Source organism: Actinia tenebrosa, unplaced genomic scaffold (genome assembly GCF_029948245.1).
Source record: "Actinia tenebrosa isolate PJP-AT-01 unplaced genomic scaffold, QUT_ActTen_1.0 PGA_scaffold0__85_contigs__length_37466705, whole genome shotgun sequence".
Taxonomy (NCBI): Eukaryota; Metazoa; Cnidaria; class Anthozoa; order Actiniaria; family Actiniidae; genus Actinia; species Actinia tenebrosa.
In genome coordinates this window covers 25,841,358-25,865,120 of record NW_028292569.1, presented here as the reverse complement: position 1 = coordinate 25,865,120, position 23,763 = coordinate 25,841,358, and the positions used below count along the sequence as shown (strand labels likewise).

Sequence of the window (23,763 nt, the reverse complement as noted above, 5' to 3'; positions counted from 1 at the left end):
TTATTAGACAGAACGTATAGTCCTGATATGTCGGTAGCGGCGCTCTAGGGAATTGACCTCCTCGGCTCGGGCGTAATGTTTTCCCATTTCAGACCACGTGTCATTTCCTTGAGAATAAGATTCTTTGTTTGAGCTGTATCCATATTCATGTGTCTTCTAATGGGCGACCGAGAGTAAATGTTAAACAAATAAATGATACTCTAGGGAATGACACGTGGTATGCCGAATGGGAAAACATTACGTCAGAGCCGAGGAGGTCTATTGGGGAAGGGAGCGCAGGCCATATATGGATGGTGCGATAGTCTCGTCATGTCATTAGGAACAGCTGCGCAATTGCTCTACCACTCTATTTCTCTTTTCATTTTGATGGAAACATTTCAAAGTATTTACTTAGACTTGAATCACGTCCATAAAGTTTGCATTTGAAATTGTGTATTACATTAAGTTCTTTACTAACCCACTTCAACCACACCACACGAAGAGTGGCCACTTGAAAAACAGTACTAACATTAACTGTACTTACTTTTGACCCCAATTAATCGTTAGTGGTGAGTTGTTTATATTTGAGAAGTCACGATGTCAAGTGCGCATTCATCACTAGGAAAAAAGTCTGGTTCAATAGAACCTACCTCGTAAACAGTGCTTGTCTTTTTTCACGTGATAAAAGCGATACTGAGTCTGATCCAGAATAATGGGCAATACATTCTCGACAAGTGTTTTGATTAATACTAAGAGCTTATAACGAAATAAACAACTTGAAAACAGTTCCAACCTGAGTTGGTCACATTAATCTTAATATTATAACAGTTGCTACGGAAGTTGTCGCTAAGTGGTTGTTACCATGGTGATATTTGTAAATGGTTGCTATTGACATTTGAATTGTTTGCTTAGATTGCCCGTTGCCATTCAAATTTATGAAATATCTGTTATGAATATCGCGTTCTGATTGGTTGGTAGCGCGTGTATTATGAGATTACACAGCACGCGCGCGCACATTCTACGTACTTTGTCATCATTTTCGTATCCAAAATAACGGTTGCTCTAATTTGTATTTTATAGAAGAAATAAAAAACTTGCTTGCTGTGCTATGTGTAGTAACAAAACACTTGGGGATAAGCAGAACACTCAAGAAGTGTCGAGAAGCACTCCTTCGCTACATGTCGTGCTTCTCCTAACACTTGTCTCGTGTTCTGCCAACCCCTGATTTACAACTACACACAGCACACGCGCGCGCGTTTTCTATTTCTTCATTTTTGCGCTAGAAAATCTATTGCCATTAAGCGTTTGTTGCTATGGAAATATTTAAAGAGGTAACTCGTTGCAATGGCAACGCTGTTGCTATGAAGAAATGGCTCCATTAATTGATGTTAACATAACTTGATACTTGAGCTCTTTTATCTTGAAGCTTAAGATATATAACTTGAATAACTTGATAATAATTCAATAGCTTCAAACGCATTGATGAGAGTAATTACTATACATGATAACGTAACATTCGTACATCGTAGTTTTAATCAAGTATATTTCGTAAATTAATAAAGATAACTGACCAAGAATTTTTGAAAAAATAATCAATAATGCCGGATCGACTCTACTATCAATTGACAAGCATGTACAAAGTCGAGATCAATGCTGTAAAACACCGTAAAGTATGATATCTTAGTATCATTCATTGAGGGAGCAAAAGTTAGAGTACCCCCTTTCTTCCGTAGACTACGTTCTGTTATAACTGAAAGAAAGAAAACCCGCTATATCCTGAATGAAAACGCTCACAAAAATAAAATAAGGAAAGATCTACCCGCCATGTTGGAAGACTAGTCTTCTCCAAAATGGCGGCGATATATGCAAGTATTGTTAAGTCACTCGTATAAGCTTGATCCTGAAAGAAATACGTCATATACAGTAGTAATCTATAATATATCCATCACCTATCCAGCTTTATCTATATCTTAGGTATGAGAATACATCGCGTGTTTTATATTCCTTAATCTAAATGTAGTGTCTTTTGGGTGGACGTATAATCGGCATAGGTGCCTTCTTCATTCCTTCCTTTTCTGAACTACTAGATGTTTCTTTCAGAGGTGATAGGATGTCCTTACATCCCGTCTTGCTAGGATCTTTCTTGCACTCAACATATCGACGAATATGGTCTGTTAGATACCCCAGAGGAGAAGATCCTTGTGAAAGAACTTGGTAATGGAATTCCTTCAAGTCGAAACTCTTCCCCAGCTCTTTCGTAGCATATTCTCTGGCTTTCTTGATATCTAGTTGTCCAATCATGTAAGCCGTTGCTTGACCTGGATCGCTCTGATATCGAGTGACTTCTTTCTGGGCCAAGTCTGTCCCGTCCCAGGCTTTCTCGTCGAAGAGCTTCAAGGCCTCGCTCCTTGTCATTCCTTTGTAATGAAGCCCGGTATCGACAATGAGCCTGATGGCACGCCAGATCTAATAACAAACAACTGAATATTCGTTTACAAGTAGTTGGGAGCTGTACCCTCGGTTATGGAGTACAGGGAGAAAGGAATGATGATATATAAATATATGCTATATTCCGAGGTTGAGAAGAAAACTGGAGGGCGCGTACATCCAAGATGGCGTCTATTTCGTCCTTTAAATCTGTCCCAAAATGCACCGCAATGTCAATTCGACCCATGTTTTGTTCTGATATGTCAACAAAATTCTCTGATTTAAAGCTTTCAGTGCCATTAAAAATGCATGTAAGTATTTATGAAGAAGCTCAGGTCACAGATGGTGTGCGCTACTAATGAGCTGCTTCTCACCACTGTTATCGTGTGTTTAATTTGGTTCTCCCATCCGGCAACATATGTAAGTAAGGCCGGCAATTTTTTTCGGCTATTCTTTCGTCTGCATAAATCGACTTTCGTAATACATGCGATTCGTCCATGAAACAAGTTTCACAGGTTCGTAAGGCATGCTCTACCTGACTGTACTATCCTCAAAACACAAGGACGAGTTTTTTTAGAAGTAACAGAAACAAATGCGGCGGGGTCTTTTTTTCTTCTTCTTAATCTTTTTACGTTTCCTACCTGCCACTTTAACATGCCAAATTTCTGCATAGCTTCGTTCTTGTAGGTATCTGTATCTTCAGCGATGAGCGGGTTCTCAGCGTACAACGCCCATCCCTCGGTGAAAGCCGTGTAGTATGTTTCCGAGTCTAACCAACCAATAGAACCACCGCAGCTGTCTCGGAAATGCTCGATGTTTCCCTGGACCTTTATTCAAGGGAACAAAAAAGAATTAACACAAGAGCAATCTTCTTCTGCAATGACGCATGCGCAGTGGTACGAAGTTAAAATAACGCATGCGCAGTATTGTAAAGTAAAATAACGCATGCGCAGTAATGTTTAGTAAAATAACGCATGCGCAATCAACTAATCAAAAATAATACATACGCAATTTTTCTTCTACAATAACGCATGCGCAGTGGTACGAGGTTAAAATAACGCATGCGCAGCAATGTAAAGTAATATAACGCATGCGCAATCAACTAGTGAAAAAATAATACATGCGCAATTTTTAAGTAATTATGCCGCATGCGTGGTGTTTCCTGACGAATATCAGTGAATGATATATGATTAATGTCGATGTAAAGACTTGCATGTGATACCTGTAAATGATGACCAGGTCTTGCCTCATGAGCATTGACACTCCACTCAGAATACCGAGGACCCATTCTCCCCAAGAAGAACGGTATGTTATAGATTGCACTGCCACTGCATGCTGTCCCGCTCGAGTCGTAGCTTTGCGCTCCACTTGATGGGTTCAGATCCGGTCTCAAATCAACGGGACAGTTGGGTGTTGTGTGCTTTGTACCAGTGAAGTAAAACATTTTGACGATCTTGGGGTCCAGCATGCTCATTACCTGCAACAGGAACGGGTCAGGTTTTAATACGATTGAAAAATTTTGACTGGTTTTCTAAGACAAAAAAAAAAAAAAAAAAAAAAAAAAAAGGAAAGAAAGGAAGAAAAAGAAGCGTCTTACTTTTCTGGCCTCTTCAAACCATTTCTGAATAGCTGCCCATCGAGCAGGACAGTACTTTTCAGCACCGGCTAAATCACTGCATTTTCGATGAGCTGTCTCGTCACTTTCATTTTTAGGGATTGGATCATCAAAGTAACTGTCAGACGAGTTAAGAATCTCACGAAACTTTAGGACGGCTTGTGCGCTGTCATTGTGAATTTGTGTCACTTCTTTAGCAATTTCGACTACCTGTGAACACAAGAGGTTTTGGGACATTTTTTATTCCTTTCGTTCGTCGAACTCTGAAGAGATGCCGTTTCTGAGCTTAATTAACGCGGTGCATTATGGTCTAGCTTGGGTAAAAACAACACCATATAAGGCATGATGAACTAAGGATGTTTGTACCCAAGGTAGACCACAATGCACCATATTCAGTAAATGTTTGTCACTGCAAATTTATCCATCCATCCATTCTTCCATTTATCAATCTTTCCATCCATTCCATCTATTATTCCATCTCATTTGTTCATCCCATTCTATTTCATTCATCCATACATCCCATCCATTCAATCCATCCCATGTTCCTCATACCTTTGGATAAAGAGTATCAAGCATCTTCCACCCTAACTGGTGAACTTCGTCAGCCGTCATGTTGTTGGTGGTAAAATAAGGCATGATCATTTCATATGTTTTATTGCCATCTAAAATCTTATCTGTCAGGGGTAGGGTCGGGTCTGTAGGCCTGGATGTGTTGGCAATGCCGTTAGTATAGACGTATTTGACGGGTAGACCAGCTAAACCGCTGGACACAGAACTGGGGACGCAATGAGGAAGATGTTCTTCCTTCAGATACCTACAAAGATAAAACGAGAAACAACTGTTGTGGAGAAAAACTGATCAACTTATCAACTATTTTCTATACATAGGTTCACTGGTCAGACAAAGCATTCAGTCGAGGTTACAAGGTTCAAATTTGAATAATACTTTGAAGCTAGCCTGTAGTCTCGGTTGAATGCCAACAAGACGTTATTGATGGTTTTCAAAGCCGCCATGTTGAATGACTTAATTTTTAATGAATTCTTATTTTTTTGTTATTTCATTTTCTTGGGAATGATTAAAAATCAGCAATTGATGGTTTTCACGTCGGTCATGTTGGAGGAACTTAACAAAAGAATTGTCGATGAATTCTTTTGTTATATCCTCCAACATGGCCGCCGTGTCTTTTGTTATTTCATTTTCTTGGGAATGGTTGAAAACCATCAATATGTGACAGCTGTCGTGACACTAAACACAGCCGTGACGAGAAGTGTGTGTGACAGCTGAAACGTGTGACAAATACCTCAACATGTTTGTGATTGGCTTCCCAATGTACTCAATCAAATATTCCTTCATAGATTCGCTCACGTTTCGATTGTTATGAGTTTTTTGCCATTCTTTGTTCATATCATCGCTGATCTGCGAGTAATACTCTGTATCCAGTAAAGCTTGAGTGTACCATTCTTTTAACACTCCTAAAAGAATCCAAAAAAATATAAATAATTCTTAATCATTAATACATTAATATTAATCATTAATTAGTTGATCAGTCATCAATTATTCGTTTTTTTCTCATTATTATTAATCAATTGATAAATAATACGAAGGTTTGCAAAGCTAGCGATCACACCGCCCTACAACAAAGGGATATGCGATAGTTACATTTCATAACTCGAAACACGATATTTTGATTGATAAAGAATAAAAACGATTCAATTTAGATATCTTTCTGGAGATATCCAATTGCAAAATAAATGGAAATGGGATTGTTCCCGCCAGTGAACATATAATGTTTTAAAATCTCATTTAACTTATGACTATAGCCGTGGCCTGCCTTGACTCTAATAAGCTAAGAGTTTGTTTCAGGGTTTGATACAATTTAAAGGTTTCTATGCCGATCTGGGGCAGTCTGGGGCACCAGAAAAGATTCAGCCTCAATGAAACTCGAACTGACGAAGATAATATCTATTTCAACGTTTTTCCTTTAAATTAGCTTCTTTTGAAAATTACATGTAATTGATATTTTTACCACCCGGATAGAATGGTTATCTGTCGATTTTATCAGGTCTGTCTCTTACATTGAATCGTAAAACATCTTTATATATATGCGTGCATCTGTCGGAAATAATATCGAACTTAGAACTGAGTTGTGACAATGTTTTGTATAGACAAAGTTTTCCACTCTCATCAATGTCATTCTATATGTTCCAAATCACTTTCGCCTTTTATCGACCAAAATAATTCAATGTTGTTTATCAAGTTTCTTGCTCTGAGCTTTGCTTTATTAGTTTTCTGTTCTTCTATCATTATTTCTTATATAATGTTTTGCTAGTTTATCTTCAATCTCTCAAGGACTTTTAAAATCAATTTGAAAAAATAAAATATGATAGAATATAGACATGACAAACTAAGCCATGAGGAAACGAAATCTTTAGTTGAACTAGAAAATGAATATTTTGATAAGACGAGACAAAACGCGGAGTTTTAAGTTACACGAAATTGCTAAAGGCGCTAATGGCGCATATTCATCACACACACACAAAAAAAAAATACTAAAGCCTAAAACTCCCAAATCCATAAACGATCGGAGAGTATAGCTGTGGAATAAATATATTCATGCAGTAGAGATTAGATATAATTTCACTTTAGTGAAATTATAAGACATAAAGACAAAGACCAAAGACATATATGACGCTATTGTTCAAGAAAAATTTGCAAAGCCTACGGCTCAAAATAACTTAAATAAAAGAATAAGCAATAATCAAACAATCGAGTGGGAAAAAGTGTATGGTAGAATTTACACAACAACGATTGACACTTATTTAAGAATGTTTCAGTATAAGATATTGAACAATGTACTCTATTTAAATAAAGATTTACACCGTTTCAAGATAATTAATTACTCCTCTTGCTCTCTCTGTCACATATATCCAGAAACAATTGATCATCTTTTTGTTGAATGTATAGAATCCAAAAATTATTATTTTGACATAAGGAATTGGTTAAAAGAATTCGATATATTTTTACCAAGTTCAAATAAAATTAACATTATATTAGGGGTGGATGATGAGCTAGTAAATTTCATTATTTTGTTATATAAATTTTCATTATATAAGGCAAGAGAAGCATCAATTACAGCTTTATCCTTACAGTTATTTAAGAATCTCTTAAAGCATTACGAATATATCGAACGAAAGGTGACCCTGAATAGGAACAAAATGAGTCTGCACAATAAAAAGTGGAAAAAATTGAACGATATATGATAATTTTGGTAATATTTTTTGGTAGATGGGCACAGGGAAACTGTGTGTCAGTGTGTGTATATATGTGTGTTTTGAAATTTGTTTAAGTATAATTTGTGTATGTGTATCTATCTAAGTAGGGCAGATTCAAAATTCAAAATATTGTACTTCATGTTTTGCTCATTCTTAATTTATCATACAAAAACATATTGTAAATAGTTATCTATAAAAGAGAAAAAAAAAATCTAGAGGGTTGCACTTAGTGGTGCAATACTCATCAATTGTAAATGACAGAATAAATTCTAAAAGCCGGATTTGTAAATATATTATTATTAGAAAAAAAAACATATTGTAAATAGTTACAAAATAGAATCTAGAGTTTTGCATTTGATGATGCCTTACTCATTAATTATAAATATATTATATACATATAATTTGTAAATATATTAATATATTGTATTATTAAAATAATAATAATAATAATAATAATAATAATAATAATAATAATTTCACTTTAGTTGTATTTTTGATTATTTAGACGGGAAAAGCTTTTTTTCAAATCGATATAGATTCTTCTAGCTAAAGCCGCGTCGTTTTCACTACCAATACCGTCGGACGGACCATTAGATAGTTGATGGGGGAGGGGGGGGGGCAGGGGGGTTGCGTAAATCCCAAAAATATATCGAGCAAGCACTTAAACCTCAAAAATTATATATAACCTCTTCTGCTAGAAGAAAAATATCTAACTGTACGCAAAAAAATAAAGTGCAAGGGTTGAGCCCAAAAAATAAATATCATACAATCAAAACTCCTTCAACCCCCCTTCCCCCTTCCCCCATCAATTATGGTCCATCCCCTTACTGACAAATATATGATTCTGGTCTTACAATCTGTTTTTACAATCTGGAAGTGTAATACTACGCTTTTGAAAAGGAACTTTTCTTGCAGGTTAAGTCAACATTGGTTGCTCTCACGTATCCAGTTAAAAAGAGTGTCCGTTGTTTCTGACACTTCCTATCCTCCCTTCAGCATTGAGGCTGGAAAAACAGCTGAAAAAGCCTGTTAAAACACAATCATCTTATTTCATATTGAAAAATGTGTTGAGAGGTTAATCAAAAACGTGCGTTGTTTTAACGACTTCTCTCGTGCAGTGAGAACCGAGCCTGTTTAACCTCTCCTTGTATAACGGTATAGCTCTTCAATTTTATCTCACCTACCAGTTTCATTGTAGAGTGATATGTTTAAATTCGCTCGTTTCATTGCATCGATACCAGCCAAACAAGCCTCTTTATTTCGTATCATTCCTTTCTTTATCCCAATCCTCATGTTTTCAACATATCTCTCCACTGCGGCTTTGTGAGTCTTGAGTTTGTTTTCAATATCTCTAACGTCGTTTAGGCTCTTTGGCTTGAGGTGTCGCGTTGCATGGTAGACGCCGTAACCGAGATAGCAAATCTGCCTGTAACAGAATAGATCGGGCCCAAGCATCCATTCTCCCGTGTAATAATTCACGTCGTAAGGCTGTCCAAATACTTGCTTCAAGTAATGTCTTGCTTGCGATAAAGCTTTGCGCTCCCGCGGTTTTAGCTTCTCTTCTGCGATTCCTAGATTGTCGAGATCTTTGAGGAGCTTCCATGCGGTATCTGTGCGGTTCTTGATCACACTAGGCGTCGTATCAAAGGCAATGTACTCACTTCGAACGCGCTCAGCCGCGCCTTTCTGATCAGTTAACTTGCTTAAGTCGGGATCGTAAAAGACATTATGAGAATGGAGCTCATAGTAGGTCTTCTTCAACTTGTCCATAAACTTATCAAAACCAGCTCGCTTTGCTTCGGTAGAATATTCGCAGAAGGTGTTTTTCTTGGTGGATAAGCTGGGTGATGCCTCGCATTTCCCTCTTGATGTCCCAATGGCCATTAGAACTATCCCAACAATTAAGGCAATGACTCCAACGACAAGCACAACAGCTGCTATTTTAAGCTTCTTGCCGTTATCGCCAGTAAATGTGGTCACCATTTTGATGCTTCGCTGTGACCGTGTATGCAATCAGAAATATGTGACGAGAAACCTTTAGCGAGTGAAGATGATATATGAAGAGTATTTCAGTGTTGACAGCGGTTGCGAGGCGGGGTGATAGAGGTCAAGAATCATATATGCATATATGTTCTAATCGACTCTGGTTGGTCGGTTGGTCGGTAAATCATCTTTTTGACCATTGCTCGATCGGAAAAGTTGTGGTCATCAGGATACTCAGTTGTCGGTCGGATGGTAGTTCACGTGTTCGGTTGGTCGGTCGATCTGCTATCGCACGAGGTGACCAAGGTCGACTGAGGCAAATTTCTTGTAAACTGACTAGACTCTTCCACAGTCTCTCGCTCGTCCGTTCCGTCTCCACGCTTAGAGACTGTAACGGTACAATGACCGAAAGGACTTATGGGTCCCGAAAACTTGGACCCGGCATGCTTTGCGAACCAAAATACTTGTCTACAGTCTCTCTCGTTTCAATATTTTCAAGATGGGGGGGAGGAGGGGGGGAGGGAGCGTTGCGTGGCGATCGACCCAAAAAACGGATGCAAAGGAGACTACATGCGTGCTACCGGCTTACAATTGTCGCGGTGGGCAATTCTAATTCAAACGTGCGCAGGTTTAGCGCGCGAATATGAATAGCCTTCATGGAAAACTGACCGAAGAATAGGAAAAACGGTACAGCTGCTTAATACGTTAAGCAAACTGGACATGATAATTTCATCGTACTAAACAAACTCAATTTCAAAAGCATACATTCCCAATGATGTAAATATAAGGACGTCGAGTCGAGTCGACTAAAATCCCACGGAACACTTCCCAAAATATCCGGCAATATTGAAAAGCAATTTCAAAAATTCGTTTAGTTTAAAAAACAACTCAAAATTTTTTTTAGATGTTAGATTATCAATGGAAAACAAAGTTAGGCCTAACTACACTTACGAGATTATGAGGTCAAAAGTGACAAAAGTTTATTTTTTATGTATTTCTAATATGGTCTTTCTTAAAGATTATTTCGGTAATCTTGCTTGGCACTGTAGTTTATCTTCATTTAAATACTTTATTATCGTCTCCCCAACACCTCGCGCAGTCTTTTTTTAAAGGAAACTTTGTTATCTCCGTCGTACGCTGTTGTTCTATTGATATGAATACCCTAATTATTCCACCACGTTTCACTCTATCTATGTCTAATTTGATGCACTAAAACTAATGTTTATTCTGGTAATTACTATCAAACAGCTGCACTGCACGATAGGCTTAGGTCTTAGTCAGGCTCGTCACGATATTGGATTGGAATACTTGCGCGCGAATTAACGCATTCGTATTTCTATCTATCTACGCTCTCTATGACTCTATCTCCGCTTGGGTTCATGTTTATCTCTGTCAAATAGAAACGAAGGAATTCCAAAACAAGGAATTGTTGTCGTCGAAAAATAATTCTTAGACGAAATCCCATTATTATCTTCTTAAAGAATCCTCCATTTTTGAAATATTTAGGTGTTGCGCCTTGAAAAATCCTAATTGTATCAAAATATTATTTTGTTTTGGGAGAAATTCAGGGGTTGTTTAGACCTCGAATGATTTGTGTCACACATGGATATGAAGGGAAGTACGTCATTCACCTCTTAAGTTACATAATGATTGACTTCTATCATTACTGATAATGAAATGACTAAAAGGCTTACCAGTCTCGTTGAAGAGTGATATGTTCAAATAATTTCTGGAGATAGCATCAAAGCCTGCTTTGCACTCATCCACGCTTCGTACCATTCCCTTAATCACCCCAAGCTTCATGTTCGCTACGTACTGACTGATAGTAGAGTTGAAACTTTGAAGCTTTGTTCTGATCAGTTCTACATCCATTAAGTCCAAAGGCTTAAGGTGTAGCATAACGTTGTACAAACTGTAGCTCATGTGGCACACAGGTTGCCAGCAGAATAAATTCGGTCCTAACATCCAATCTCCAGCGTAATAATTCACATCATACGGTTCTCCAAAAACATGCTTTAGGTAGTGTTTTACCTGTTCAATTGCTTTGCGTTCACGTGGCTTCAATTTATCAACTTGTATGGTTTTTCCATCGATTTCTTCTAGGAGTTCCCAGGATACGTCTGTGCGCTCTTTGATACTTTGAGGTGCAGCATCATACGGTTCGAACTCCACCTTGACCCGTTCGAACGATTCCATATCCGTGCCAATATCTGGATCGTACATGACATTATATTTATGATACTTATGATACGTTTTCCTCACCCGGTCGATAAATTCCCCCAAACCGATTCGATTTGCTTCATTTGAGTATCGACAAAACAACTCCGAATCAGAAATAGGCTTCTTAGTGTCAATGCAGGTTGGTTTTTTAACGCTTGCAATCAACGCTATACCTACGATAAGACAAACAACACCAATCACTAAAACGCTTAAAGCCACAACTTTGGTTCGTTTAAGCGAGGTTGACTTCTTTTTGTACGTTACTCCATTATCTTGCAACATCATAGCATCAGCGTCTTCCAGCTTCTTGTCCATTGTGACCTGTGATCGTTAGGGCGCCGATAGAAAAGCTACGAACTCGCCGAAAAACAGGGCCAGATTTTCTTGATCTGTGGTGTCTTTGGGTTTACTTGGAGTGAGTTGAGAGAACCAGGCTCGAATGAATAGTAAAACTGTGGTGTCTTTGAGAGAAGAGATGATAAATCTTCTGTTCTGCGTCTGATACTTTTACGCTTATTAAAGAGTACGTGAGTGAAACTTGATTCTCGCGCTCTTGTGTTTGCCCTCTTTATTTGTTTATCCAACAGGTCACGTCACTGTATTGTCCAAAAAGATATACATAACAAATAGCGCAGCGAGAGAAACCTCTGCAAAACAGCTACGAATATTTATGTAAAAAAACACAAAAGCTTCTACCATCCTCAAGTAGGAATTAGAGAGCGCATTCTTGGTTTGTTCTGGAGCATAACTGCAATTCAGGTTAAACTGAAACCCACTAATTTTTTTAAGAAGAAAGGAATTGCATTCATTAATGTTGTGTCACGACAAGATTGACGTCCGGGCTCTCATGCGATAAACTAAAGATTATAGCGAACCACTGCTGTAATCTTTGAATTGAATTTTATGACTGTTGAGCAGGATAACCTTGGAATGCTAGAACAAAGAAGCGAACTTCCAAGATTAACAACATTATGATTAATTTCGCCGCGATAACAACGGACTAAAAATACTAGTCGTCCTCGATCAATGTAAAATTATTATTATTTGCCGTTATTATTTTAATTTTCATACTTCTTTAGGCCAACAAAAGCTAAGTTTTTTTATAATTAATTTTCGAGCTCTTTATCAAAAATCCTTCATCAAAACAACGAATTTGAATAAGAGTGATGAAACAAAGCATCGCTGAATCTGTTATGCCGCCATTAATGTGGAGAAATGATCTTTCAACTCTTTCTGCTCATCTAGATTAAAGGTCACCTGCAGACTGTGTTAACAATAGTGTACTTCTAGTTTTGCTTTCTGCACATCTAAACACAGTTGTTCTTTGTTGGCTATTCGTAGTACTACAACTTCATTGATGCATTGCGGGCACTGATCAATAGAAAAAGTTTATTATTCGAAATTTGTTTTCTAATTACAATCGTTACTAATAGTAATGTCTATTTATTTATTTATTCTTTCGTCCTCAACCTTTGTCTTTTCTTACAAAAATGGCGAGACTGTCTCGTGGGATCTAAATTATTAGATTAATTATAAAACATTAAAAAATCATTGATAGAATAAATTGAAACAGACGCCATCTTGCAAAGCAACCGCGCCTTAAACAGGCAGCGAACAGATCAGTGGCCTGGGGCAGAGGACCGAACGAGAAAGTAAGACATTACAAGTTTCCAAGCATAGCGTAAGGCTTGGTTACTTGTCAACAATAATCCATCACTTTCATGCAAGGCCTGGTTACTGCTCAGTAGTAGCCTCACTTTCATGCAATGCCTGGTTACTGCTCAGTAGTCGCCTCACTTGCATGCAAGGCCTGATTACTGCTCAGTAGTAGCCTCACTTGCACGCAAGGCCTGGTTACTTCACAAGATGGGGAAACCATTCAAATGTTTCAAATGTCATGAAATCAGATGTATTCATCTCGAATAGGTCTTTCTGGAGAATCGTAAGCCCAGTCTACATCATCCACAATGCCTTGCCTCCGTGCAGTTGTGACTGGTTCCTTAGCAACGGGATACAGGACATCTTTACAGCCTTCTCCCTTGCCCATGTTCAGCGTACAATCCACGTACTTGTAGATGCTATCTTTCAAGTAGCTCAGAGGAGACGATCCTTGAGACAGAAGATAAAAGTGAAAATCCTTCAAGTTGAATTTGTCGTTGAGTTTCTGTTTGGCGTAGTCTCGAAGTGACATGATGTGTAGTTGACCAATCATATATGCTGTAGCCTGTCCTGGATCACTCTGGTAACGTGTGACTTCCTTTTGTGCACCATCTGAGGTGTCCCATGCGTACTTTGCGAAGAAGTCCAACGCCTTCTGACGAGAAAAGCCTTTGTAATGAAGTCCCGTATCAACGATCAAACGAAGCGCTCTCCAAATCTAACAAAAAAAGAATAAATACATTTAGGTCTACATTATATTATATTATATTATAATTATATGACTAGCCTTGTTGGTACATTACACACCTGCCATTTCAGCATGCCATATTTCTGGAAGGGTTCGTTGTCATAGGTGTCTGTATCTCTTGCAATCAATGGATTCTCAGCGTACAACCCCCAGCCTTCAGTGAAAGCTGTGTAAGACGTCGATTTATCCAGCCAGCTTATGACGCCGGCACAGGAATCCCGAAAGTGCTCCACTAAACCTTGGACCTATAAAACAATTAGATGATGACGTCACTTTACTACAACTACCATAATCCTTTGCGAATTTTCTCTCTTATTCATAACATTCATCTTTCCCAACAGAATAATAAAACGAGTGTGCTAGGAGCTCTGGTATTGGTCAGTATTATATCAAAATCATCGCATGATAATTAACTCTATGGGCTACCTGTGTGTGATGGCCAGGCCTGGCTTCATGGGCATTAACACTCCATTCCTCAAACTTGGGTCCAGGCCTATCTAGAAAGAACGGTATGTTGTAGTAGGAAGGCCTTGAGCAGTCAGAACTACTTCGACGGTAACTTTGTGCTCCGCTGGAAGGGTTGAGGTTTGGATTCATCTCAACAGGGCAATTTGGAGCTGTATGTTTGTATCCATTGAAGTAAAACATATTAACTGTCTTTGGATCCAACATGCTCATCGCCTAAAACAGGTCAGAATACGCTAGTTAATAGTATTCTTTAGTCAGTACTTCATACATCCTTAGTAAACGTGTTGTAAACACCTGATACACATTTCCTAATTATGTAATGGCTTATTTCTTACGTTTCATAAATACAGAAACATTTTGGTATACTTCGTAAAGCTTTCGTATAGCAGCAGTAAGGGGGACTCGCGATCGATGCCGTATATTTGCGGGTTTAACCCGCGTTATTCCGAACGCGGGTACAGCAGATTTACGGGATTTCCCGCGGTGTGTCCTTACTGCTGCTGTGTTGGGTACCGCAAACGGAGGTTAAAATATTTGTTGGATATACAATGCATGAATGTAAAAAGTTCACCAATGACTTCTGTATAATTTGCCTAAGATCCAAAGTTAACATACCCAAGCCCAAGGGTTTCTGGTGTTGTGGTAAGAAAATGCAAATAGAAGACGACACGTCAGCACAGTGTTACGAATGTGGTAAGAATATTCGTAATGCCGTACCAAATGCTACCAAAGAGCAGTATTACGCCAATGGAGGTCGTACGAAGACCCCATACAAAAGAATAAAATACTTTCGAGACTGGATGAGTCATATCCAAGGTTATCGACCGGTATATTTAGACAACGAAGTAAAGAAGAAAATCGAAGACCATTTAGAAGAGCCAACCCCACAAAGTCTACGGAAAACGTTGAAAAAATTAAAGCTAGGGAAATATTACAAAGCTATTCCCTATCTCTTGTCTGAAATTACCGGTAAGTCTATTCCCGAGGTTTCTGATATGACAAAAGCCGAGTGGATGTTTTGTCGGCTGAATAAGGATATTCCTTATTATCCTGACGTAATCTACGAAATATTTTAGTAGAGTGTACAGAATCCCATTTTCCCGGCAACCACTTTCGGCTACCTTTTTTTTGTGTCCCAAAAGATGTGCAACCGTGTCTAGAAGAGTGTATGGATCGTCACTGCCTTTTTTTGTGTCCCAAAAGAGTGTATGCGTTTCCCGAAAGATGGGAGAGGAACGATTCGTTCCCCTATCGACGCCGTGGTAGCTGCAACAAAGAATGTTGACGTTTAGGTTAAATCTTTGTTAAGTATGTGTGGAAACTATTTCGAAAGTGTCTCAGAATGTTAACAATTAGGTTAAATCTTTGTTAAGGATGCCTGGAAACTACCTACCTGTACAGAATCCCATTTTCCCGGCAACCTTTTCTACTCCCACACGGGTATTCCTGGTAGACACATTTTGCGTAGGAAAAGTATTTTTTTGTGCCCACTGCGCTGGCAGCAAGCACCAGAAATGTCCGTGGTGCGAAATGCCTCTCCATGGTAGCAAGGGCCCCAAAACGAGTCCTCGTAGCAAGGGCGCGGCAAGACACCGGGAAAATCCATAGTAGTAGCCAAAAACCTTCTGCTCCTAGATATAGACATGGACTCCCAAAAGACTATTTCGGTTACATTGCAAGAAATGGGCATACGTGCAAAGAGCAGAGTGTTGGCGCATTTGCTGCTGGACAATGCATGCGACGGGAACTTGCTGCCGGACATATCCAAATGCGACTACCTACGCAACAACGAAGGTACTACCAGTTTGCAGCCGCTGGAAGGATTGCCGCCATTCGTAGACGACATATTCGTATATGGTTTCGTTGCGGAAGAGAATTTGTATGGCAAGAAGCTGCTCTGCAGAAATGCAAAGACAATAGTTGCGCAGATATCTACGGCAGCAACAGTGGCATTTGGTGGGTTTCTGCCCACGAGTATCGTACATACCTGCAAGCAGGGAAAGATCGTAGAAAACATCGCAAAGATAGAAGAGCGCTCCAATGCCAAAGGCAAATGGTATGGAATACACAACACAGATCCTGCTGGATACTTCGTGGCCAAAGTAGACACTTCGGAGCTGCAAATAGAAGATGTCGGGGAAAACGTACGCAAATTCTCCATGGCTTTGTATGGGCAAGGATATGGCATCTACTCCGTGGACTACACACAGGATTTCTCCGGTACTTTGGACAGAGCTGCATTGGTGCGCCGACTGCGGCAAATGGGCTACAAAGAACAAGGAGAAGTTGGTTGGCGCAATGGTACCATTTTGGACAATACGCATGCCGTCGGGAACCATGTTTGTACTTGGATGGAAGACGGAAAGAGAACCAAAATATACAACAAGATAGTGTCGAACTTCGAGGCTGGAGAAGTGCAAAACCCAGTAGGAGCAAAGTTGGCAGAGTACGTGGATTGTCCCAACGACCATTTGCGTAGAACATTCCTACGCCCAGACGTGCAAAAAAGAGGATGCACTAGGGTAGAAATATCCATCTATGGCAAAGATTTCTCCAAATCCCACACCAATGCCATCGCGGAAACACTAGAACCTTTGCAGGACATATTCGTAGTACAGCCGCCAAAGAATATGTGGTTGGCACTTGCGGAACATTTGGACAGGTGCTTGTGTATTTGCTGCGAGGAGACGAAAGAAATATTCCTAGCTTGGTACTGTAATTTGGAAACCAGACGCATAGCCGGAGTGCGAGTTCGTGGCAACGACAAATGGGAACAATGTGTACTTTGGACCATAGCAGAGTTTGGCCTGCGCAAATGCCCCATATTTCGCATAGATGTGCTTGGTATGGAACCTGTGGAAATAGCCCCGCTGCGCTGCTACACAAAAAACTCGCCTACGGTATTGGCGGAGTCCAAATTCCCCACCCGAGTGCATACAAATGCCCCTGCCATTGCCACAATGCTGCCTCCGACGGAACACGTAGAGTGGATATGGCGTACGAAGAAGGCGCAAAGAATAGGAGTAGAAAAGAGTCTCTTCGGAATACTGGAAGTACCTACGGACCGCAGGATCTCCTTCCTATCCAAAAGAAGACGACAGCAGCGCTTGGAAGACATACGGGACGATTTGGAAGGCGACGAGTGGGTAGAAGCCACGCAGAGATACCACGCAGAGCTGTCGGAACAAAAGCAGAACATCCTGCGGCAAAAGGAAGAAGACAGGCGAAAGATAGAGGAGGAATTGCAGAAATACGAAAAGCTGTTGGATAGGATTTCCAAAAGAACAGACAATCTGCGTAGATTGTTCTTTGGAAAAGAAAGCTCGTTTGGTCCAGAGACGCCCAGAGCCAAAGTGCATAGGATGGACCAAATACCCGCAGGAGACTACAAAATACTAGGATATGCGATCCCCAGAGACTTGGATGCTGGCTGGTCGGCAAGGGGGCACCGAGTAGTATTGCGGAGGAATAGAGAAACGTCTGTGGCATGGGCCACGGAAGCCCTATTGGAGGCATTTGCAGCTGGAAAGTTCGAAGCAAACGGCAACATACGCACTGCCATACCAGGAGAAGAAATATTGCTAGAGTGGAAAAATGGCATAGCAACTGTCTTCGTACCGGAAGGACCAGGCTTGGACACATACCACGAGTTGGCCAGAAAAATAGACCACAAAATGCCGCAGAATCCAGGAAAGCTACTGAAAGTCGTAGCGCCACCGAACAAAGAATGCGTGCAGGCGCTGCGCATGCAGCCGGGCGAATACCAATGCTGGCGCTACGCCAAAACCACCTACAGAAAAAAAGAAAGGACAATCCTATTCCTTTCCGAAAAATGCTCGGAATGCGTTTTGGAGGGCTGCACGGTAGAACATGCAACCACTCCGGTATGGGGACACTTTCTGGAGGAGCAGAAAATAGACTGGACGTCTCCACCACCGCTATACTGCAAGATTGGTAGAGAAAAGACCACCAAGGCAAAGAAGAAAGACAGACTGGCGCACGTCTCTACTCCGGAATCCTAGGCCTGCAAAGGGCGTTCGCCTCTACTCCATCTTCGGAATCCTAGAATTTCTCTGCGGCTCCGCTGGATGTCTGTAGTAGACAACTTTGGGTGGTTGCATGCGCGCCCAAACAATGGCAGCTATGCCCAAGACGGCAAATAGTACATTGCCGGCTATTTGCCAGTCTATTTTTGTGGATACTTCCTCTACTTCGTTCTCTATTTCTTCCACGTCTATTTTCTCGAACGAATCTTCTTCCTGCTCCATTTTGGCTAGCAATTCCTCCTTTGCGTCTCGGAGTTCTTCTCTAGCTTTTTGGAGATCGTCCAAGACTATAGCAAAGGAATCCTGCACTTCCAGAAAATGCTTTTGCAGGTCTGTAGTAGGTGGTTTTTCGGGTATTGCTACCTCCAGACCATTCTCTCGCTCTATCCTGCGTATCTTGGGAATACCCACACCATACTTTTTGGCTACCTTTTGCAGCCCTACTCCATTTCGTCGATCTTCCAACAATCCTGCGATTTCTTCCTCGGATAGTATTTTGGGTGTAGCCATATACATATGTAGACAGGGTTTGGGCATGTGGATCCATAGGGGGTATTCCATGGATCCATAGGGGGTATTCCATGGATCCATAGGATATAGACATGTATTTGTACATAGCCATAGGCATAGCCGGCTACATGTTGGGAAAACAGCGCACGATAGAAATCCTTTTGGACGTCCTAGGAGGTTTGTACAGAGCACAGGAGACAATAGGCAACGCACGCATTCCGGGCTACGTAGCAGCACCATTGCGCATAGCCCTTCGACGGTAGCGCCCTGTTTTGGGGCCCTTGCTACCATGGAGAGGCATTTCGCACCACGGACATTTCTGGTGCTTGCTGCCAGCGCAGTGGGCACAAAAAAATACTTTTCCTACGCAAAATGTGTCTACCAGGAATACCCGTGTGGGAGTAGAAAAGGTTGCCGGGAAAATGGGATTCTGTACAGGTAGGTAGTTTCCAGGCATCCTTAACAAAGATTTAACCTAATTGTTAACATTCTGAGACACTTTCGAAATAGTTTCCACACATACTTAACAAAGATTTAACCTAAACGTCAACATTCTTTGTTGCAGCTACCACGGCGTCGATAGGGGAACGAATCGTTCCTCTCCCATCTTTCGGGAAACGCATACACTCTTTTGGGACACAAAAAAAGGCAGTGACGATCCATACACTCTTCTAGACACGGTTGCACATCTTTTGGGACACAAAAAAAAGGTAGCCGAAAGTGGTTGCCGGGAAAATGGGATTCTGTACACTCTACTAAAATATTTCGTAGATTACGTCAGGATAATAAGGAATATCCTTATTCAGCCGACAAAACATCCACTCGGCTTTTGTCATATCAGAAACCTCGGGAATAGACTTACCGGTAATTTCAGACAAGAGATAGGGAATAGCTTTGTAATATTTCCCTAGCTTTAATTTTTTCAACGTTTTCCGTAGACTTTGTGGGGTTGGCTCTTCTAAATGGTCTTCGATTTTCTTCTTTACTTCGTTGTCTAAATATACCGGTCGATAACCTTGGATATGACTCATCCAGTCTCGAAAGTATTTTATTCTTTTGTATGGGGTCTTCGTACGACCTCCATTGGCGTAATACTGCTCTTTGGTAGCATTTGGTACGGCATTACGAATATTCTTACCACATTCGTAACACTGTGCTGACGTGTCGTCTTCTATTTGCATTTTCTTACCACAACACCAGAAACCCTTGGGCTTGGGTATGTTAACTTTGGATCTTAGGCAAATTATACAGAAGTCATTGGTGAACTTTTTACATTCATGCATTGTATATCCAACAAATATTTTAACCTCCGTTTGCGGTACCCAACACAGCAGCAGTAAGGACACACCGCGGGAAATCCCGTAAATCTGCTGTACCCGCGTTCGGAATAACGCGGGTTAAACCCGCAAATATACGGCATCGATCGCGAGTCCCCCTTACTGCTGCTCGTATACTTCTCGTAAGCGTATCGTAAACATCTCGGGAATCTTTCGCATATGTTAAACTCGAGTGTATTTTTAATAAGCAAAATGTTTCCCTATACAAATTCTTCAGTACCGAAAGAGGTAGGTTTACCTTCTGAGCTTCACTAAACCACCTTTGCATCGCAGCCCATCGTTTAGGACAGTATTTTTCAGCATCTTTAAGAGTACTACACAAGTTGTAAGCGTTATCGTCGCTCTCGTTTTGGGGTATCCCGTGTTCGTCGTCAAAGAACATATCTGATTGGTTGAGCCTGATTATGAACTGCTGCTTTGCTGTGTCATTGTCGCTTTGTCCTGTTACGCTGCGAGCGATCTCCAAGACCTGAAGTGGAAAATGATACATGAGAATAGCCTAGTGGGTTAAAATAATGGCTCCCATCCATCAATTTTAACACTTTTCTCACCTCTGGATACAACTGATTGAGCATCTTGTATCCAAGACTATGTACTTGATCAGGTGTCATATCATTTGTCGTAAAGTATGGCATAATCTTCTCGTAAGCTTTCTTCCCGTCCAGTGGCTCGCCTGTTGGTAGTGTCTTTGTCGTAGCTTGACCAGTGCTTGTACCATTGACATAGACATAAGACAATGGAAGACTGGCTAATCCACTCGATATGTTACTGGGAACACAGTGCTGAGAAAATTCAAATTCCAGATACCTAGGGGAAAAGCATAGTTTAAATGGTAACATATGTAAGGAAAAGGATTGGTGAAGGTGATTGGTTAAGATGATAATTTCTCGCAATTTGATAGGCTTCATAAATATTGATCACGTGACTACCTGAATAATTTATGGGCGGGCTCACCAATGTACGTCAACACGTATTCTCTCAAAGTCTCATTGTACGATTTCCCATATTTCGTTTTCCATACATTCATTTCTTCTGTCTTGTTTATTACCAACGAGAGAAACTGGTCGGACAGTACAGCTTGTAAAGAAGGCTCATCGTATACACCTATTAAGGCAAAATGTTCGTCTTTAAAATGAACGGGATAAAAAAGGATTTTTAAAAGGGACCTGTTATTATTTAAGACCTTGAAGGAGGTTGCGAAGGTCGGAAGACTTAGGAAGTGGGGGGATCAGTTCAACTTCACAACCTGACAACTTATCTACCCCCCCCCCCCCCTCCCCCCTCCTCATTCTGTTCTCGGGAGAAAAAAATTAACCGGCCCCTTAGTTGATGTTACTGGAGCTATCCAAGGTCAAATAGGATAGAAGTCCTTCTGTCATCAAAAGAGCGACTCGAAGCCTTTCACACGTGGCGCTAAAAGGAATCAATGATGGTGGCGCGCGGTAACACATGAGCAGTCAAGGCGGGAAAATTCATTCACATCCTGTTGCTGTCAAGTCTTGTTTGGAGACGTCAGTAATCTAATACAAAGCTTATAAGGAACCCTGTGGCAGACTCTGTTGGTGTTATACATCACAAACAGCGTGAAAGATATGACAAAAAAGTACGCTTTTGCTACAAAAATCAAATAACAAAACTACTTTAGCATTATATATGAAAGATAAATCAATTTTTTTCCAAGTTCAGATTGCGAAAGACAAAAATTTGATAATTAAGCGGCTTTGTGCGCGGCTTAATGGGCTTTAAGTGGCAGTCGATAAGTAGTACTCAAATAGTGACTTAGGTTTGTGCATCTATTTGCAGAGCGAGTGTATTGTTATCATCACTATTGACTATTGATAGAAACGGGTTCATTAAAAGTTAATACTTCGAGTTCGAAGGAGGTAAGATCATTGGCTGTGATAAAGAAAGAACACAAACAAACTTTACATTTACTCTAGAACTTCGCACGAACTTCAAGGCTAATTGAAAAAAGTGTCTATAGAAAAACAAATTAAGCATCGCCGAAAAAGTCTGCCATGGTTTGATAATAATAAATGAGTATTTTATTGCATATCATTGAGATAATTGCGTTGAATTTTGATCTGTTTTCAATTACAAGGTCTTTGAGGTCTAATGATACCTACTGAGCATGATGCAAGGATTTGTTGACTTTAAGTCTTTGTAATATTAGAATACACAGGAAACATGCCTTACAACACGAACAAACAAATCATTAGTTTGTAGACTTATAGTTTACCTTTAGGGCCCTTGAGCGAAATCTTGAAGAACATCCGTTTTATTGCATTAAGACCAGCTTTACATTCCTCGGTACTTCGGACCATTCCTGCCTTGACTCCGTACTTAAGGTTTTCCATGTATTGAACAAATGTTTGGTTGAATTCAGCCATCTTGTCTCTCAAAATGGAGATATCATTCAGATCCTTAGGCTTGTGATAACGTAATGTGTATCTCATCTGCGTATCCATACCACAAATGGGTTGCCAACAAAACTGGTTCGGTCCCATCAAGAAATCTCCCGCATAATAGTTCCCATCGTAAGGCACTGCGTAATTAAATTTCAGAAAGTGTTTGACTTGAAATAAAGCTTTCTTTTCTCTAGGTTTGAGATTCAGGACGTTGATTGTTTTGGCGTTGAGTTTGTCAAGTAAAGCGGCAGCTTTGTCAGTGATCTTTTTGATGTTCAGAGGAGAAGGATCGTAAGGTTTGAATGTCTTCTTCACTTCATCTACAGTAACACCATCTTTATACATCACATCTTCAGGATGCATCTCGAAGTAGGAATCTTGGACTTCTTGTAGGAACTTATCGAGGCCTGAACGAACAGCTTCATCTGAGTAGCTACACCTTGCTATGGATCCTGTTCCCTCACTTGCTCCAGAATCAGCGCAGTTTTTACTAGCCTTGTTGCTTTTTGCTACCATAACTATTCCCACAATCAGTAGAATAATCCCTGTTAAAGCTACAAGGCCCGTAATAACGAACACTGTCTTACCACGAGGAAGCTTCATCTTTACCCAGATAGCACACGACACGCCGGCTTCCAGTGGTTATATGAATTTGGCGCTTGGTACGTAAGGGATAGTGTGTGCGACCGGAAGAAAAATGACTCGCAAATGATTGATGATTGACATGTTTATTGGCAGTTAAACAACACAGTACAAACTCTGATCAAAATAACATATTCAAATTTTATTCTCTTTTTATTTGAATTTTTCAGAATTTTATTTTATTTTAATTATTCATTTAGTTTTTTGCCATTTCAATATCTTGGTGATTCCATTACACCGAAATAGTACCAAAACATTACATCAACTAAAGTTTGGGATGGCATAGTAAATACATGTGAGTTTTTTTTAAGACCAAGTTCCATTATTTTGGAACGTTATAGAACGTATATTATTTTGGCTTGTTTACTCACTGTTTAGCGTGACAAGAGTGACCTCTGTTCAAAGACCATATCTATGATATTTGGCATAATCCGTATAGAATAGAATAG

At 40.1% G+C, this 23,763-nt stretch overlaps 2 protein-coding genes across 4 annotated transcripts; both read right to left on the bottom strand.

Moving 5' to 3' along the window:
• Positions 1 to 1,494: 1,494 nt before the first annotated feature.
• Positions 1,495 to 12,031, bottom strand: LOC116296574 (uncharacterized). Of its 3 annotated transcripts, none has more exons than XM_031704611.2 (7): positions 10,971 to 12,031; positions 5,322 to 5,493; positions 4,574 to 4,835; positions 4,004 to 4,231; positions 3,629 to 3,883; positions 3,048 to 3,233; positions 1,495 to 2,445 (listed from the first exon to the last, which is right to left on the bottom strand). In XM_031704611.2, exons 1-7 carry the CDS (start codon positions 11,809 to 11,811, stop codon positions 1,990 to 1,992), a joined length of 2,400 nt encoding a protein of 799 aa, XP_031560471.2. In that variant the 5' UTR covers positions 11,812 to 12,031; the 3' UTR covers positions 1,495 to 1,989. The 3 variants fall into 3 exon arrangements, with proteins under 3 accessions (XP_031560471.2, XP_031560472.2, XP_031560473.2); XM_031704612.2 differs by lacking the exon at positions 10,971 to 12,031 and adding an exon at positions 8,478 to 9,331; XM_031704613.2 differs by having other exon boundaries at positions 2,242 to 2,459.
• Positions 12,032 to 12,868: 837 nt separating this feature from the next.
• LOC116296557 (uncharacterized) lies at positions 12,869 to 23,330 on the bottom strand. The gene is made up of 7 exons (XM_089037746.1): positions 22,504 to 23,330; positions 21,194 to 21,368; positions 20,816 to 21,071; positions 20,503 to 20,733; positions 14,330 to 14,584; positions 13,963 to 14,148; positions 12,869 to 13,873 (listed from the first exon to the last, which is right to left on the bottom strand). The coding sequence occupies exons 1-7, from the start codon at positions 23,273 to 23,275 to the stop codon at positions 13,400 to 13,402; spliced, it is 2,349 nt and encodes a 782-aa protein (XP_088893872.1). The 5' UTR covers positions 23,276 to 23,330; the 3' UTR covers positions 12,869 to 13,399.
• Positions 23,331 to 23,763: the final 433 nt, after the last annotated feature.

Coding starts and splice junctions, on each gene's coding strand:
- LOC116296574 (XM_031704611.2), bottom strand. CDS start 11,811: ATGGACAAGAAGCTGGAAGACGCTGATGCTATGATGTTGCAAGATAAT. Junction 4,836..5,321: donor CCAATCACAAACATGTTGAG/GTATTTGTCACA, acceptor TTATCTTTGTAG/GTATCTGAAGGAAGAACATC. Junction 3,884..4,003: donor GGTTTGAAGAGGCCAGAAAA/GTAAGACGCTTC, acceptor TTCCTGTTGCAG/GTAATGAGCATGCTGGACCC.
- LOC116296557 (XM_089037746.1), bottom strand. CDS start 23,275: ATGAAGCTTCCTCGTGGTAAGACAGTGTTCGTTATTACGGGCCTTGTA. Junction 21,369..22,503: donor TTCGCTCAAGGGCCCTAAAG/GTAAACTATAAG, acceptor TTGCCTTAATAG/GTGTATACGATGAGCCTTCT. Junction 14,585..20,502: donor GGTTTAGTGAAGCTCAGAAG/GTAAACCTACCT, acceptor GACCTGTTTTAG/GCGATGAGCATGTTGGATCC.